General features: G+C 45.8%; 1 protein-coding gene across 1 annotated transcript; it reads left to right on the top strand.

The window, feature by feature from the left end:
* Positions 1-1005: 1005 nt before the first annotated feature.
* Positions 1006-15341, top strand: ncoa6 (nuclear receptor coactivator 6). The gene is made up of 17 exons (XM_056274741.1): positions 1006-1048; positions 2010-2346; positions 3297-3452; positions 3706-3828; positions 4559-4678; positions 4789-5634; positions 5773-5916; positions 7106-8468; positions 8578-8699; positions 8857-9239; positions 9341-9580; positions 9734-12770; positions 12896-12952; positions 13090-13123; positions 13603-13644; positions 13908-14041; positions 14979-15341. Exons 2-17 carry the CDS (start codon positions 2058-2060, stop codon positions 15023-15025), a joined length of 7137 nt encoding a protein of 2378 aa, XP_056130716.1. The 5' UTR covers positions 1006-1048; positions 2010-2057; the 3' UTR covers positions 15026-15341.
* The last annotated feature ends 336 nt before the right edge of the window (positions 15342-15677 follow it).

The raw sequence follows: 15677 nt of genomic DNA on the forward strand, positions 1-15677 counted from the left end.
ATCCTCTCTTTAGATGAGAGCTTCACTTTTTAATTCTTACGTCGCCTTTTGGCTTATTGTGTCAACGAACGGATGTGTATAAATTGACTTCTAGTTGGCCATTCACTAGATCTATCAGTTAATGATGGTAAGATGTAAAAGTATAGAGTCAAAGAGTGGGGGTTCTCATGGTCTTGGTAATCATCAAAGGGTATCTAATGGAATATTTCTTCATTATGTCACATTCCAATGAATGTGACGAAGGAAAAGCATGGTTATTGGAATGAATGATGATTTATTTGGAACACGTAAACAAGCATGATATAATATTGTAACGTGCATGGATAAGGTAAAACGCTGGCCGCTGACTAGCGGATCTGATCCTTTAGTCGAGCGGTTAGCGACGTCTCCTGCGGTGCGGGCGATACGGGTTCGATTCCCGGCCGCGGCAGTTCCTGTGGTTGCGTTGTCCCCCGAATTCGCTACCATATACAGACAATCCGTTGCCAATAATCTGAAGTGATCATCAAAACACACGCATCAAACTCGGCGAACAAATCTCCGTACACACCAGATCATTTGGGGGTTCTGTTTTAATGAAAAGTGTGAACACCCCTGACGAACGTATCCTTGGATAGTTGCTTCCAAGAACCATTCCCATTTGGGATTAGATTTGTGGATGTCGTGTGTGTGTGGATGTTAAGAACAGAGGGGAACATTCAATTCAAGTTCATTCAATTCAATGTATTGTCATTAAAAAACAATGTGCAAGGCACGTGTTAAACATGAAACGACGGAACGTGTCAATTTGTAAAAAAGGGAAAAAAAAGAAAAAAAAGGGGGGGGGCAAAACACCACATTTGGGGTTCAAAGGCAGGCGAGTGACAGCAGCGTCCCTTGTATCTCCCAACGCCTAGGAACCAAGAGCGGAGCTCCCGGCCAGGAGCCTGGCTGTCATACGTCGCTTTCAGCCGTTACCCCCCCCCCCCCCCCTGTGTTTCATGTTTTGTTAGCTAATCTGGCTAGCAGATGTCGAACGGTTGCGCCTATCTCCCGGCGACTATGATTGGTAAGAGTTCAACGGGAATTGCCGTGTTTGTGGGGAATTGTTTTAACGCGGCTCGCCAGGACGGCGACTCGGGCGATGGTCTAGCGCAGAGCGGTGTAGTTTTTCGGTGCGTTCGGGAATAATCTACCGCGGCGCTAAGGAGCTAGCCTAGCCTAGCGTCTGCTAGCCTAGCCTAGCGTCTGCTAGTTTGCGAACCGTAATGTTTGGAGTATCCAGCGGAGACCCGCCTTGTAGCTGGCGTTATCCCTTGCGCAAAGTGTCGGATGGCTTGCCCTTTTGCTAGACCGTAATGCGGTTTATATGAGGCAGTTTAACGATGTGAAATAAGCCCTAAACTGCTTCCCGGGTGCCGATTCGAATGACTTAAAGTTAGCATACGTTTACGCTCAGGCCCGGTGCAGCTGGGCCGATAAGAGGACAAGCTAACCTGGTTACCGTGGCTAACCGTATTCACCATATCCAGTGCTCAAGTCTTGAGAAAACTAATCATGTGTTGTTTTTCTTAATCTTTTGGATGGTGAGTGTTTGGCTCCCCCACACACAAACCGCATAAGGATTACACAGACGCTGGCCTGTTGGCGTAACAGTTAAGGCTAATCTGCAAATAGGATGTTTTATTGTGCGTAATTGTTATTGTGACGCTAACTCGCCATTTATAGACAACCAAACGCAGACGCTCCACAATGAAAGGGAATCGTTTTGCCAATTCAGCCGAAAATTGTTTAGACTGAACAATTGTTGCACTTGATTTATCCTGATGATATATAATCGCTAGCTGGCTATTCAATAGGCCAAGGAGCATCTTGGTTCTGTTAGAGGCTCCATATTCCTGGAAAAATACTGCATATGTCAAGTGAGTTGCAACATATTTAGTTTTTTTTTCCTGGTCTATAACCTTAAAATGCACGCCTTGTGTTCATTGGGAAATGCATTTCTGGCTTTCTGTTGTTTGCTATTGCAGCATAAGCCGGTGGACTTTTTGCCAGGCCGCTCCTAGTCAGAGGGGAGGATGGCACATCGACATGCACATCAGTTGCCCCAGAGGACAGAATTCCTGGAAGCTGAAAATGACTCCGACAGGGACTCTGGGGTTGGAGATGATGCAGGAGAGGATTCTGAGGGTTATCCTGGAAGCAGGATAACGCATTGCCAACAGGAAAAAGCTGGCGAGCGAGAAAGCGATGGGGAAGCGAAAGACTTCACGATATTTGTTGCGTTTCAAGGAAATATGGACGATGAGGACTTTTCAGAAAAACTCGATGCTGTCCTCAGTGGGATACCTAGTATGCTTGATTTAGGTTAGTGCTGGGTGAGGCAAACTAACTAGACATGTTCTCGATAATCTCTGAACACATGTTACATTTAAAATCATGGTTACTGAGCAGGCCACCTTTCAGCCAGGGTGCTTTTCATATCATAATTTTATTTCTAGCCTGCATTTTTCCTCTGTGGCTGCATAAATTTCTCCCTAAGCCTCCACTTTATATTCTCAACATTCTCGGTTTCCTCCGGGTGCTCCGGTTCCCTCCCACAGGCCAATCAAATCAAGTTGCATTTTATATAGCGCTTTTCTAGCTGCAACACACACACACACACACACACACACACACACACACACACACACTCTAATGCAGGTAAAGTGTATATTGACAAACTAGAGTCTCTTTTTTTTTTAAATCCAAAGCTGAACACATAACAGGACTGTGGAGGATGTAAGAAAGGAGACTAGGGCACGTGAATTGGCCATACTAAATTGCCCCTAAGTGTGAATGTGTGCAGGGCGGCCTGTCCAGGGTGTCTCCCCGCCTGCCGCCCAATGACTGCTGGGATAGGCTCCAGCATCCCTGCGACCCAAATTGGGATAAGCGGCTTTGATAATGGATGGATGGACAGATATTATATAATAATATAAAACATAGTAAGTTATAAAGTTATAGTATTGGTATATAATATATAAGCAGTATGATATATAAGCATAATAAGTGATTAATTCTTAATCCATAACAAAACTTGAGTAGTCGTGACATACCTGTTGTGCATACATACTTACCTCCAGTATTCTATTTATTATTCCATTTATTTCTTTTGTTTTACTTTTTTGGTTTTGTTTAGGTTTTTTTGAGTTATATATACAAATACTAGAAGCTGCTGTAAACAGGAGTCAAATTCCTCATATGCATAAGCACACTTGGCCAATAAAGTTGATTCTGATTCTGACTCTTAACTCCATCCATACTTCTTGTGTTAGGCGCGCAGAGGTTGCTGCCACAGTGTGTGGAGCCCTGGAACAGCGTACGTGTTACATTCAACATTCCCCGGGATGCCGCTGAGCGCTTAAGATTGCTGGCCCAGAACAACCAACAACAGCTTAGAGACTTGGGGATTCTGTCTGTGCAGATAGAGGGTATGTCTCGCAGATGGTCCTGGTCTCTGTCCTTTTAAAATGGGTCCAATCAGTGCCCTTTATCTAGTTCTTTTTGTAGTTCAAAATAAAGGATACAAATTCGACATTTTGTGATATTTGTTGTTATTTCAATATGTCTGTCTTGCACTGTTTGGTGAAGCCGCAGCCCTTATTTCATTTTTAACATGTACCTGCACATTGTTTTTAATGACAATAAATTGAATTGAATTGTATTTATATTCACTGTTCTCAGGTGAAGGGGCCATTAATGTTGCCATGGGACAGAATAGAGGACAAGAGGTTAGAGTGAATGGACCAATCGGTGCTCCAGGCCAGATGAGAATGGATGTGAGCTTTCCTGGTCAGCCTGGTCCAGGTATGATTAAATTTTTACCAGGTGTACAGCAAAGAGGCTACAAGTGGTTCCCGTTCAGTAAATGGGAAATTGATACTTTGCACAAAGGCAGTCAACTTCAATTAAAACAAGTTAATTTCAAAAGACAGTTTATTACAACCAAATAACTTGGAATAGTGAAAATGTAATGAGGACTCATTGTTTCTTGCCTCTAAAATATTTCCAGTTAAATTGAATGAGTGGATGAAGAGGTTAATGAAATGGCAACAGTATCGGTGTAATAAATGCTTGGTTATTTTAAAGCAAAAACACGTTTTGTGCCATCCATTAATTAGAAGTTTTTAATTTCAAGACTGTATCTTTTTAAAAAGTATGTGTTCAGGAACAAAATTAGATGAATCATTTCATTTCACTTGATAAAACATTTAGTTGCTAATATTCGTTTTAAAATTGCTGTCATTTTGGCTTTACCTTTTGTGGGAAGGTCCCTTTATTGCAGATATACTTTTTCAAAAATTTATATTTTTAAATATTGGTTTGCATCCAGCATTTAGATTTGCTTTCCTAAGATATATGTATTAACGATGTATATTCTACATTACCTGGCTGTGTGTGTAATATCTGATTGTATATTATAATTCTGTTAACTTGGTGTACTTTGTGCATTCGACACATTGCATGTCTGTCCATCGGGGAAAAGGGATTCCTCAGAGTTGACATGAATTAAATTAATACATTTTTCCATAAGCAGGCATGAGGATGACAAACCCATCAATGGTACCCCCTGGTCCTAGCATGGCAGGTCAGGCTATGGTCCCAGGCAGCAGTGGACAGATGCACCCCCGAGTCTCAAGACCATCCTCTCAAACAGGTTCTGACCGTCCTCTCTGCATTCTCAAACACTGTTAAGGACATGTTATGAGTATTTTTGAGTTGGACAGTTAAGTTACAAAACAAACGTGCATTTTGGTGTCTTCCCAGATGTAATGGATCCCATGATGTCAGGTATGTCAGTCCAGCAACAGCAACAACTCCAACACCAACAGGCTGGCCCACATGGCTCAGGTCCCATACCCCCCCAGTCTGCTCACCACATGCAGGCTCTACACACAGGAAGACAACTCAACCCAGCTGCTCTTCAACAACTTCAACAACAGCAGCAGCATCAGCAGCAACAGGCCCAGCAGCAAGCTCAGCTTTCCCAGCTGGGACCCAGACCTCCATTTAACCCCTCAGGCCAGATGGCTGTGCCTCCTGGCTGGAACCAAATGCCCTCAGGGGTTGTCCAGCCTCCAGGTGCCCAAGGAGGCCCTGCCTGGAGGAAACCCCCGCCTCAAGCCCAAATGGGTCAGCGTCCACCCTCCCTTGCTACAGTTCAGACTCCCAACCACCCTCCACCGCCTTATCCGTTTGGTAGCCAGCAGGCTGGACAGGTATTCAATGCTATGGGGCAAGGACAATTACAACAGCAGCAACAGCAGGCAGGAATGGGACAGTTTGCAGCTCCTCAGCCTAAAGGCCCTCAGACTGGGCCTGTAGGTGTTGCAGGACCACCCAGACCACCTCCACCCCTTCCATCCACCTCTGGACCGCAAGGAACCCTCACTGCCAAGTCCCCGGGTTCATCCTCGTCTCCTTTCCAGCAGGGTTCACCTGGAACTCCTCCCATGATGGCCCAGCGGCCTACAACCCCACAGGGTTTCCCACAGGGTGTGGGCTCACCAGGAAGAGCTGCCCTTGGACAACAGGGAAACATGCAGCAAGCGTTCATGGGAATTCCCCAGCATGGACAGCCAGGGGCTCAAGTGCATCCAGGTGGAATGGCAGGTAATTTAATCAGCTCTGCTATTAATTTTTGTGTGAAAGGAAATTGTGTACTTTGTTTTAGGACAGTTGTGAGGATTGCCGTAAATATTGCACTTTGCTATCTAAATGACAATACTAATTGATTAAATACCACTCTAGGTATTCCTAAGCGTCCCATGGGTTTTCCCAACATGCCAGGAAACCAGAGCTTTGTCCAAGGTCAGGTGAGTGCAAGTACCTCAGGAACCCCTGGTGGAGGAGCAAATCAGCAGCTACAGAGCAGCCAAGCCATTACTCACACAGGTAAAAGTAGCAATCACTAATGGAAAACCTAAGCCAATCTTCACGGTGGATTGGGGAAATGGATTGATTCAGAAATTGCAACCAGTAGTTTTTATTTTATGGCTTTGAAGTCAGAATTGATTAAATAGTAGCTTTCATGGTAATCGTTGAGGTAGCAACACTGTGAAGTACCTATGAAAGGTATAAAATGAGCATTGGATGAGTCTGAGCTACTTACATAAGACCAACATTGGTAGAGAGAAAATGCATGACAAATCCATTAAAGAATTTAACTTGGTAGCTCATCCATGTTGGCCCAAACCATGTTGACTTGAGTCTGTTCCCAGCATCCTGTGTTTGATTCCCTCATTGGATCTTTGCTGTATGTCTTCCTCAGTCTCTTAACATTACATTTCCTGTTTATCTCCACAGCTGTGTCTGTAGTGGCTAAAATTGCCAAATAAAAAAATCCCTTGAATATTCACATTCCATGTAGTTATAATGCACTTAGAGTATATTCTGACAAATAACTTTGTTTAAAGAAACACTCAGTGGTAGGGAAAGTTCTCAACAAATAAGGAGCAAAATAATCCAATGAGTCAAGTAAATTCTTTATGAGACAGTACAAGCCTGTTTCATGCCATAAGCAATTTTATTGACAGCTGACGATTGCTTATGGCATGAAACAGGCTTGTACTGTCTCATAAAGAATTTACTTGACTCACTGGATTATTCTGACAAATATCAACTTATATCAAAGCATTTCCAGATATTAATTATTTACAACAGTTAATCGGTTAAAATGACTCTAGTTTCAAGTCAACTCAAGTTTATTTTCTAGCACATTTAAAACAACCACAGTTGAACCAAAGTGCTGCACAAGCTTAAAATACAATATAAAATAAGTAACATATGAATATAAGAATATATGTAAAAAAAGACATAGTAAAATAAAGAAATTAAAATGTAAACAATAAAACAATGTGAAGCATTAAATAAAAATAATTGTGGCCCAAAGAAACTAAAAAACGTGAAGTCCTGGTTTATTCCTTACTGAAATTTTACATTTATAGATTATTTCTGTTAAAAGGATAAAGAAACCCTGTGTTGTCAGTTTGGGTATAAAACTTGGAGCTTATTTACCACGTTTTTGTCGTTCACATTTTTCATGGCACGATAATCTTTTTCTTTTTTTTCTGTCTAACATCAGGAGCCCAACCATCGACCTCTGCTGCCAATACATTGCAGGGTCCACCCCATTCCCAGCCCAGCGTTATGGGTGCCCAAAGTGGCATAGCAGGTCAGCCCCCAGGCACGACTACTGGGCCTAGTATGGGCCAGTCCCAGCCTGGCCTTCAGACCCAGATGATAGGCCTCCAGCATCAGGCCCAGCCCGTGTCCTCCTCCCCCAGCCAGATGGTTCAAGGCCAGGGTGGAGGTCAGACTGTCCTCTCTAGGCCTCTCAGTCAAGGGCAGAGAGGAGGGATGACCCCACCCAAGCAGATGATGCCTCAACAAGGCCAGGGGGTGATGCATGGGCAGGGTCAGATGGTCGGAGGCCAAGGGCACCAGGCCATGCTCCTACAACAACAGCAACAACAACAACAGCAGCAGCAGCAGCAACAACAACAGCAGCAGCAACAACAACAACAACAGCAGCAACAGCAGCAGCAGAACTCAATGATGGAACAAATGGTTGCCAACCAGATGCAGAGCAACAAGCAGGCATTTGGAGGTAAGGTGCCAGCTGGGGTTATGCCAGGCCAGATGATGCGAGGTCCTTCTCCAAACGTTCCAGGAAACATGGTTCAGTTCCAGGCCCAGGTCGGCCAGCAGCAGCAAATGACCCCACAACAGCAACAACAAATGGCCCAACTCCAACAACAGCAGTTGCAACAACAACAGCAGCAGCACCAGTTACAACAGCAGCAGCTACAACAGCAGCAGCAACACCAACAGATGAGCCAGCAGCAGCCCCAGCAGGTTTCCATGACTGGGAATCCTAACGCCGCTATGGGCTTACATGGGCAGCAGATGAGGCTTCCTGCTGGTCATCCTCTGGTCCAACAACAGTTACAACAACAGCAGCAGCAGCTACAGCAGCAGAAACAACAGCAGCAGGCCATGTTACAGCAACAACAACAGGCAGCTCAGCAGCACCAACATTCTCTGTCAGACCACAGCGGCGGGGCAGGGGACATGGGAGTGCAACAGATGCTACCTGATATGCAGGCGCAGCAGCAGCAAGGCATGATGGGAGGCCCTCAGCACATGCAGGTGGGCAATGGGCACTTCCCAGGTCACAGCATGAACTTTAACTCCCAGTTCCCAGGTCAGATGCCTATGGGGGGATCATGTGGGCAGCCGGGGGGCTTCCCTGTTAATAAGGATGTAACACTGACCAGCCCACTGCTGGTCAACCTGCTCCAGAGTGATATCTCAGCCAGCCAGTTTGGACCAGGGGGGAAACAGGGAGCAGGGGGCAGCAACCAGGCCAAACCCAAGAAGAAGAAACCACCAAGGAAGAAGAAACCCAAAGTGGGTGAGGGTCAACAACAAGGAGAGGGACTTGGGTAAAAATTTATCCTTGATTTCTTTGAGTTAATTTCATTTTGAAAATTGCAACTAAGTTAGCCTACATCACTAATATAACACTGAGTTGTTTGTTTTTTCTCCTGTCAGCAGTGGCATCGATGTGGCTGCTGGTTTGGAGGACTCTGAAATGCCAGGGCTTGGTGGAGAGCAAAATTTGGGCTTAGACAACTCGGGCCCCAAACTCCCTGATTTCCCCAACAGACCTGCAGGTAACTGAATGCGTAACCAATCAACCTGAATCAATACTTGCATTCAGAGTCTCTAATCTTAGCATTTTGTAGTAAAAGAGCCTCCCTCGTATTTTGTTTACTGAATGCTTATGTGTAGTACATTTTACATAAATGTGACATTTCAATGTTTCTCCAGGCTTCCCAGGTCAACCTGGAGACCAGAGAGTATTGCAGCAGGTGCCCATGCAGTTTATGCAACAGCAGCATCAACAACAGCAACAGCAACAGCAACAACAGATGCAGCACATACAGCAGCAGCAGATACAACAACAGCAAATGCAGCAGCAGCAAATGCAACAACAACAGCAGCAGCAATTACAGCAACAGCAGTTGCAACAGCAACAGCAGATGCAACAGATGCAGATGCAGGGGATCCAAGGTGCTCAAGGGCCACAAGGAATGGCAGGGCCGCAGACCCCAGGGCAAGGTCAGCCTCAGATGCACCCTCACCAGCTGCAACAGCAGCAGCAGCAGCAGCAGCAGCAAGTTCAGCAACCCCACCTTCAGCAGCAACAACAGGTGACTATCAGTTCCTGGTGCCACTGTAGCTATATTTGGTACTTGCCAAAAATACTTGTCCTCTCTGTGCTCATGTTTGTGCCCATTTTATTATATTTCAGCAACAGCAACAACAGATGATGATGATGATGAAGATGCAACAGGAACAGGTTAAAAACCGCATGCCCATCCCTCCAGGGGGCCAACTCCCTCCTAGAGGTATGATCAACCCAGCAGAGGCTCACAGGCTGCCTGTGTCCCAGCAAGGCAATATGCCTGTTATGATCAGCCTTCAGGGGCATGGAGGTGTGCCGCCGTCACCTGACAAAGCTAGAGGGATGCCCCTAATGGTGAATCCACAGGTGAGCGGCAAGCCCTCAATCATAAACATTAGACACATGATTTTAACTGTTACAGCTTGCTTCTCGCTTTCATGTTTTACCTGCGCTATGACATAAACTGTCTCCTGGATTAAAGTCTGACGTACAACTGTGTATTATCTTTTTACTTACCAGCTTGTTGGAGCCACACGACGAATGTCCCATCCTGATGTAGGTCAGGGTTCCCAGGGCACAGGACCTGAGGAGGCCCCTGGAGGGAATCATGTTGTGCAGGATAGGCCTGGGGGCCCGGAAATGGGAATGCAGGCTGGAAATGGGGCCCAACAGATGATGGCCAATCAAAGCTCCAGTGCCCACATGATGAAGCAGGGCCCTGGTCCTTCAGCCATGCCCCAGCACCCTGGGGCTAGTCCTCAACAGCAGTTACCACCTCAGCCTCAACAAGGAGGCCCAATGCCTTCCCTTCACTTCCCCAATGTCCCAACAACCTCCCAAAGCTCCAGACCCAAAACCCCTAACCGAGCCAGCCCCAGGCCATACCACCATCCCCTTACTCCAACTAATCGTCCTCCCAGCACTGAGCCTTCAGAAATCAACCTCTCCCCTGAGAGGCTCAATGCCTCCATTGCAGGGCTGTTCCCCCCAAAAATTAACATTCCCCTGCCTCCAAGGCAGCCCAATCTGAACAGGGGCTTTGACCAGCAGGGTCTAAATCCCACTACTCTGAAGGCTATTGGGCAGGCACCTCCTAGTTTAACTCTACCAGGTAGCAACAACAACAATGGCAGTAGTGGTGGAAGCAACACTAATAATGGTCAGCAGACTTTTTCTGCTGGCAGTGGAACAGCAGGGCCAGGTGGTAAACAGGACAAGCAGTCTGGACAGGGTAAGAGGGCAAGTCCCAGTAACAGTCGAAGGTCTAGTCCAGCTTCTAGCCGCAAATCAGCCACTCCAAGTCCAGGGAGGCAGAAGGGGGCAAAGATAGCCCTCACCTGCCCTCCCCACCAGCAGCAGATTGTCAATCCTCAGGGGCAGACCATGATGCTAAGCCCCACCTCAGTATCTTCCATCCCAGTATCTATCCCCTCACAAGTGAGTATGGGAATGGAAGTTCAGCAGACCCAGAACCCATTCCATGGCTTGCAGGGTAACCCAGTTGATGGAATCAGGGAGGGTCAGGGAATGATGCCAGTAGAACAGCGACAGATGTCCCATTCCCAGCCCCAGCCTCAACCTTTGAGGGAGTTGTCAGCTCCTAGAATGTCAAGCCCTCGTGTCCCCACGCCTCAAGAAGTTAAACCTGGCTTGGAACCGCAGGCAGGGTCAGTTGAGATACAGCCCACACATTCAGTACCCCTTCAGGATTCTGTGTCAGAGGCCTTACCAACTCTGAGGGAAGCGCCAACCTCCCTCAACCAATTGCTGGATAATGCAGGCACAGCCAGCATGCCGCTTAAGCCTACACAGAGTCTTATTGCCAGGGATGTTTTTGGGAAGGAGAGCCCTAAGCCTATTTTAGATACGGAGAGACCAATCCAGAGTAATTCTCAGAGCTCAGATATGCCAGCTCCTGTTGTTACTCCTGCCCTGAGTGAACCAGAAGCCAAACCCAAACCTGTTATCCCAATCTCCACCAGCAGTCCTACTATACAACCCACTGCAATTGCCTCCTTTAGCCCCAACATTAACTCAAACCCTAATTCAACCCTAAGCCCGAACCCCACGCCCATATCCACTCCTAGTGTCAACCCCATGTCAAGTGTAAACCTTAAAACTAATCCTGGCCCTGCCTTACACCCAAACACGCCTACCACCATCAGTGTAAGTCCCAACCCAGCCACTTCCATTCAGTGCAGTCCGGCAACTACTGTAGGCAGCAATTCTAACCCCATCTCTGGAGCCAGCTATAAACCAAGTCCAAGTCCCAAACCTGTGACCAGCATTCACTCAGTCATACAGATCCCTGCATCATCGAGCACAATCTCGCCCAGCCAGATCACTGTGTTTGTCACCTCTAACCCCATCACCTCTGCCCCTACCACTCAGCCAACCCCAGCCATGGTCCCCACCACGGTGGATGTCCCTAACAAGAACATCAGGCCACAGGATGTCCGACAGCAGACCCCCGTCTCACGTCCTGCCCAGTTCATCGCCACCACCTCTGTATTTATCAATCCTATTTTCCAGGTCCCTTCTGCATCTGTGGCTCCAAACACCACAGTTGTGTCGCAGCCTGTTGCCATGGTGGGGTCAATCCAAGTGTCCACTGCAAACCTTAAGCTCTCTCCAGCCCCAGGCTGCACCCAGCCCTCTGGGACTAATTTGACATGCTCTCAGCCTGTCAGGACAGTTGTTGGGCAGGTACAGATAGCCTCTAGTATGTCTTCATCAACCCCAGCTGGCACCCTCCCTGCCCTGCAACAGACAAACACAGGGACCGTTAAAACAGAAACTATTAGTGAGGTAGCCGCCCCCCAGAAATCGAGTACTCCAGTCAGTCAGCCATCTCCCCATCTCAGTCCCTCTTCCTCAGTATCCTCTCCCTTTCAGCCCCCCTTGGCTTCTCCTCCCCCCTGTGCTAGCCCTGGAGCCCCAGCTACAATTAGAAAAAGTCCCATGTCCCCATCCTCTGCCCCCCTTGTTAAAATTAAGCCTGCACAGGCTTCAGCGCCAGTGCCCAGCAACTCTGAGTCTCAACAGGGTCCTGAAGACAGCCCTGCACTACCAGGCTCTGGCACTCTTCCACCTCAGGTTTCCTTTCCTCCTCCTGCAAGGCCTGTTCAGATCGAGGCCCCTGCACCCCAAACTACTGCTCCAAATGTCACCACTCCACTTTCAGTTTCCACCCCAACCCCTAATCCTGTCAATGTTGCCATTCCTACTCAAGTTGTCACCCATGCCCCAACTCCTGCTCCAAGCTCTGTCTCAGCCCCAGTGCAGGTTGCAACCACTCAAATTCCTGTTGGCCCTCCTGCTTCTACCGTTGTTTCTTCTGCTACCTCATTCTCTCCACCTGCTCTCATACAAAGTCCAGTAACATCCAATGTTGGTGTTAGTGGGGTTCTGGGGCCATCACCAGAAGTCCCCTCAGCCACTGCCACCCCAGTAGCTAACCCAAGTGGAGCCCCTCTGGTGCAGTCTGAACCCCCATCTACAGAGCCTTCCATGCAGCCAGGCCTAGCACCTGCTGAAACCTCACAGACTACCCCAGGTAAATGTACAGGTATATGCTAATAAATATAATGTGGTTGGAATTGATTTTTTTTCCATTTTACACAGTCCTGAAAGTTGGTATTTGAAATTTTCTGCTGAATTGTTTTCATTCTTTTCCCCTAGCAACAATTCAACCAGAGACTGTGCAGTCACAAGAGCCTGCTGCCAGTGAGACGACAAGTGAGTATTGTCGTTGAAATCATTGGCTTTGCCAGATCAAAGGAAAGATCCTTTTATTTAGAGGGATCATTTCTTCCATGCAATTAAAGTATCCAAATTTAAGTGGCATTGAAGTAAATTTTGTTTGTTTTCCTCAGCAGCTGAAGATGCTTCGACTGTTTCTGAACAGGGGTAAGGTTCTACATATTCTACCACATAATCTTTTTTAAGGTTTACCACTAATTAACCATGTATTGCTTCCTGTGCTGGGGTATGATAAGGTATACCATACTGTTGTTCTCTGAAAAGTTGGCCAAGTCTTAAGTACCATGCTCTTGAAGGAGAAATGCTTAGACATTTCTAACTCTACTGAAACTCAGGGAGTTCATTTGGTTGGCCAAGGGGGTACATGGTGAAAACAATGAGCCACGTGGCCTCAGCACTTGGTATGTATGCTTAGCATGCAACAATATAAAAATACTAATGCATGTGAAAAGTTAAAACAAATACTGTCTCTCCACAGACGAAGCAATTTCTACCACTCCACTGACCTTTAATATTTTTATGACTATTTTTTTCTTCTTTTCTGGGGATTGTATGGTGGGGGAGTGAAACCATGTTTGTTCAACACAACAGTTTAGTTTACCGCTGTTTTTCCACTTCTATCACAGATGGGCAAAGAAAAGAAAGACGCCCATCAACTTAGTCCCAAGGTATGTATTTAACATGTATTTGCGCTGCCAAGACACAAAAGCAGTGACCATGTCAGCCTTTAAGTAGTGGATGCTGTCGGGATGAAGACGGACAGTATCTGTGGTAGACGAGGAAAAACAGCTGAGTCCAAAGTGGTTTTCTATCTTTCTCTGAGTAGAGCAAAGTTAATCAAGCAGTTGCATCCTCAGTAACACAACTGTTGTGTTCATTGCCCCTGCTCCCCACACCCTGTGTCTTGTGTCTTTCTGTCTGGTGGTCCCAGAGGTGCAGTGGAGAAGCCCAAGGGGCCAAGCCGACGCAGCTCTCGGGCAGAGAAGGAGGTGGAGGAGGAGCCAATAGCAGACAGTGGGATGAGGAAGAGATCAGCAAGGCCTGCAACCAGTGCTGCTGCAAAAGGTGATGTGCACACATGCATCCACTTTAGTAAAGGCAAGAAAGTTGAATCAGTTCTTCTAGACACCATGTTTATTGGAAGAAACGTTTGATCGTTCATCAAAGTGACCTCTTCGGTCTCAACTGACTGCAGGTGTCCCCACCCTTATAAACAATACAGTGGCATAACGACTGAAAACAGTCAGTTTCATATGCAAATTGCCGTGAGGTGGGCAATCTCATCCAGAAAGAGCCAGTGTGGGTGCAGGTTTTTGTTCCAACTATGCAGTTACACACCCAATCCCACTAATCAACCAGTAGAGTCTTTGTGGAGGAACTTGATTAGAAGACACAGGTATGTAATTACTTGGTTGGAACAAAAACCTTCACCCACACTGGCCCTTTCTGGATAAGATTGCCCACCCCTGATCTGAGTTTCAATGGCAATGTGTACTGTTCACAGAGGATTCAATCAATCAAGTTTCATTTGGGGAATGGTTGCAATCACAGCATTGTAAGATGGCAACTTGTAAGATGACATTGTAAGATGCTTTCTTGCTTTGATTTTCTTACCTGGATTATTGAGCATGCATAAAGACGTCCACTTTAATACTTTTAGAATGTTCCAAAAGCAATTCAAAGAAAGTTGAATCAGTTCATCTGGATATATTTATTGACAGTAACGTTTCATTATTCCTGTAAGTGACCTCTTCAGTCTAAACAGTTTCAGTTTAGACTGAAGAGGTCACTTAGATGAGTGATGAAACGTTACTGTCAATAAATGTATCCAGATGAACTGATTCAACTTTATTTGATTTTCTTACATGGATTATTGAGCATGCATAAAGATATTCCAAAAAGCAAGGGTTATTGCTGTGTTACAATTATATAATGGGGGTTGCCCTTCTGTTTATTTTCCCCTAGATTATCTGTTGTTCTTGACAGAATTCCTCTTTTACAGAAACGGGAGCCAGTCCGACCCAGGCCAAACGAAGGAAGTCTAAATAGGCCCAACCACAGCTGTGGAAACCTGTGAACTGTACTGTAAATGTCTTTTTCCATGTGAATCCTTTGCTATTGGCTTTGCCCTCCTGGATTCTAAAATTGTCAAGGAGGATGTAACTGTACATATAATTGTTTTAAAAGAAATGTTATTTTGTCCCTGCCATCATGTGAGACTGTAGTTAAGAGTTGTTTGCATATGAGGTTGTGTGAATGTGTTGTCTTTTGTTAATGCTGGATAAATTGTATGAAGACTGATTAGACCTTGTCATGATTGTATAATTATGATGTAAAACTGAAATAAATTTTCTACTGCTTTTGTCCTGTAGAATGGTTTAATTTATCTTTGGTTTAATAAATTGGGTGACATACGAGTAAGCCTTATCCCACCTACAATGAACTGCTACAGGATTATTGTTTGCCAAGGGGGAAAACTGCTGGGGCCCCATTTGGCATTGGGCCTGTTGGCACATTATGACAATAGATGAAAGGAACCTGTATAGTTTCCTGAATTTGTATAAACTGTAGCTTAAATAATATATGTGGCTCTGAAGGCTCCAGCCTATTTTTAAAATTAAATTTCCATTGATGTCCTTTTAAGAGCAAAAAAAAAATGAAATCTCTAAATTCGTGTGTTTTGCTGGGATACAAAATTTAG

Source organism: Lampris incognitus, chromosome 2, assembly GCF_029633865.1.
Source record: "Lampris incognitus isolate fLamInc1 chromosome 2, fLamInc1.hap2, whole genome shotgun sequence".
NCBI classification, from domain to species: Eukaryota; Metazoa; Chordata; class Actinopteri; order Lampriformes; family Lampridae; genus Lampris; species Lampris incognitus.

Excerpts from the sequence above, each read along its gene's own strand:
- ncoa6 (XM_056274741.1), top strand. The coding sequence starts at position 2,058 with ATGGCACATCGACATGCACATCAGTTGCCCCAGAGGACAGAATTCCTG. Across the intron at positions 8,700-8,856 it reads TTTCCCCAACAGACCTGCAG|GCTTCCCAGGTCAACCTGGA; the intron begins GTAACTGAATGC and ends ATGTTTCTCCAG. Across the intron at positions 9,581-9,733 it reads CCCTAATGGTGAATCCACAG|CTTGTTGGAGCCACACGACG; the intron begins GTGAGCGGCAAG and ends TTTACTTACCAG.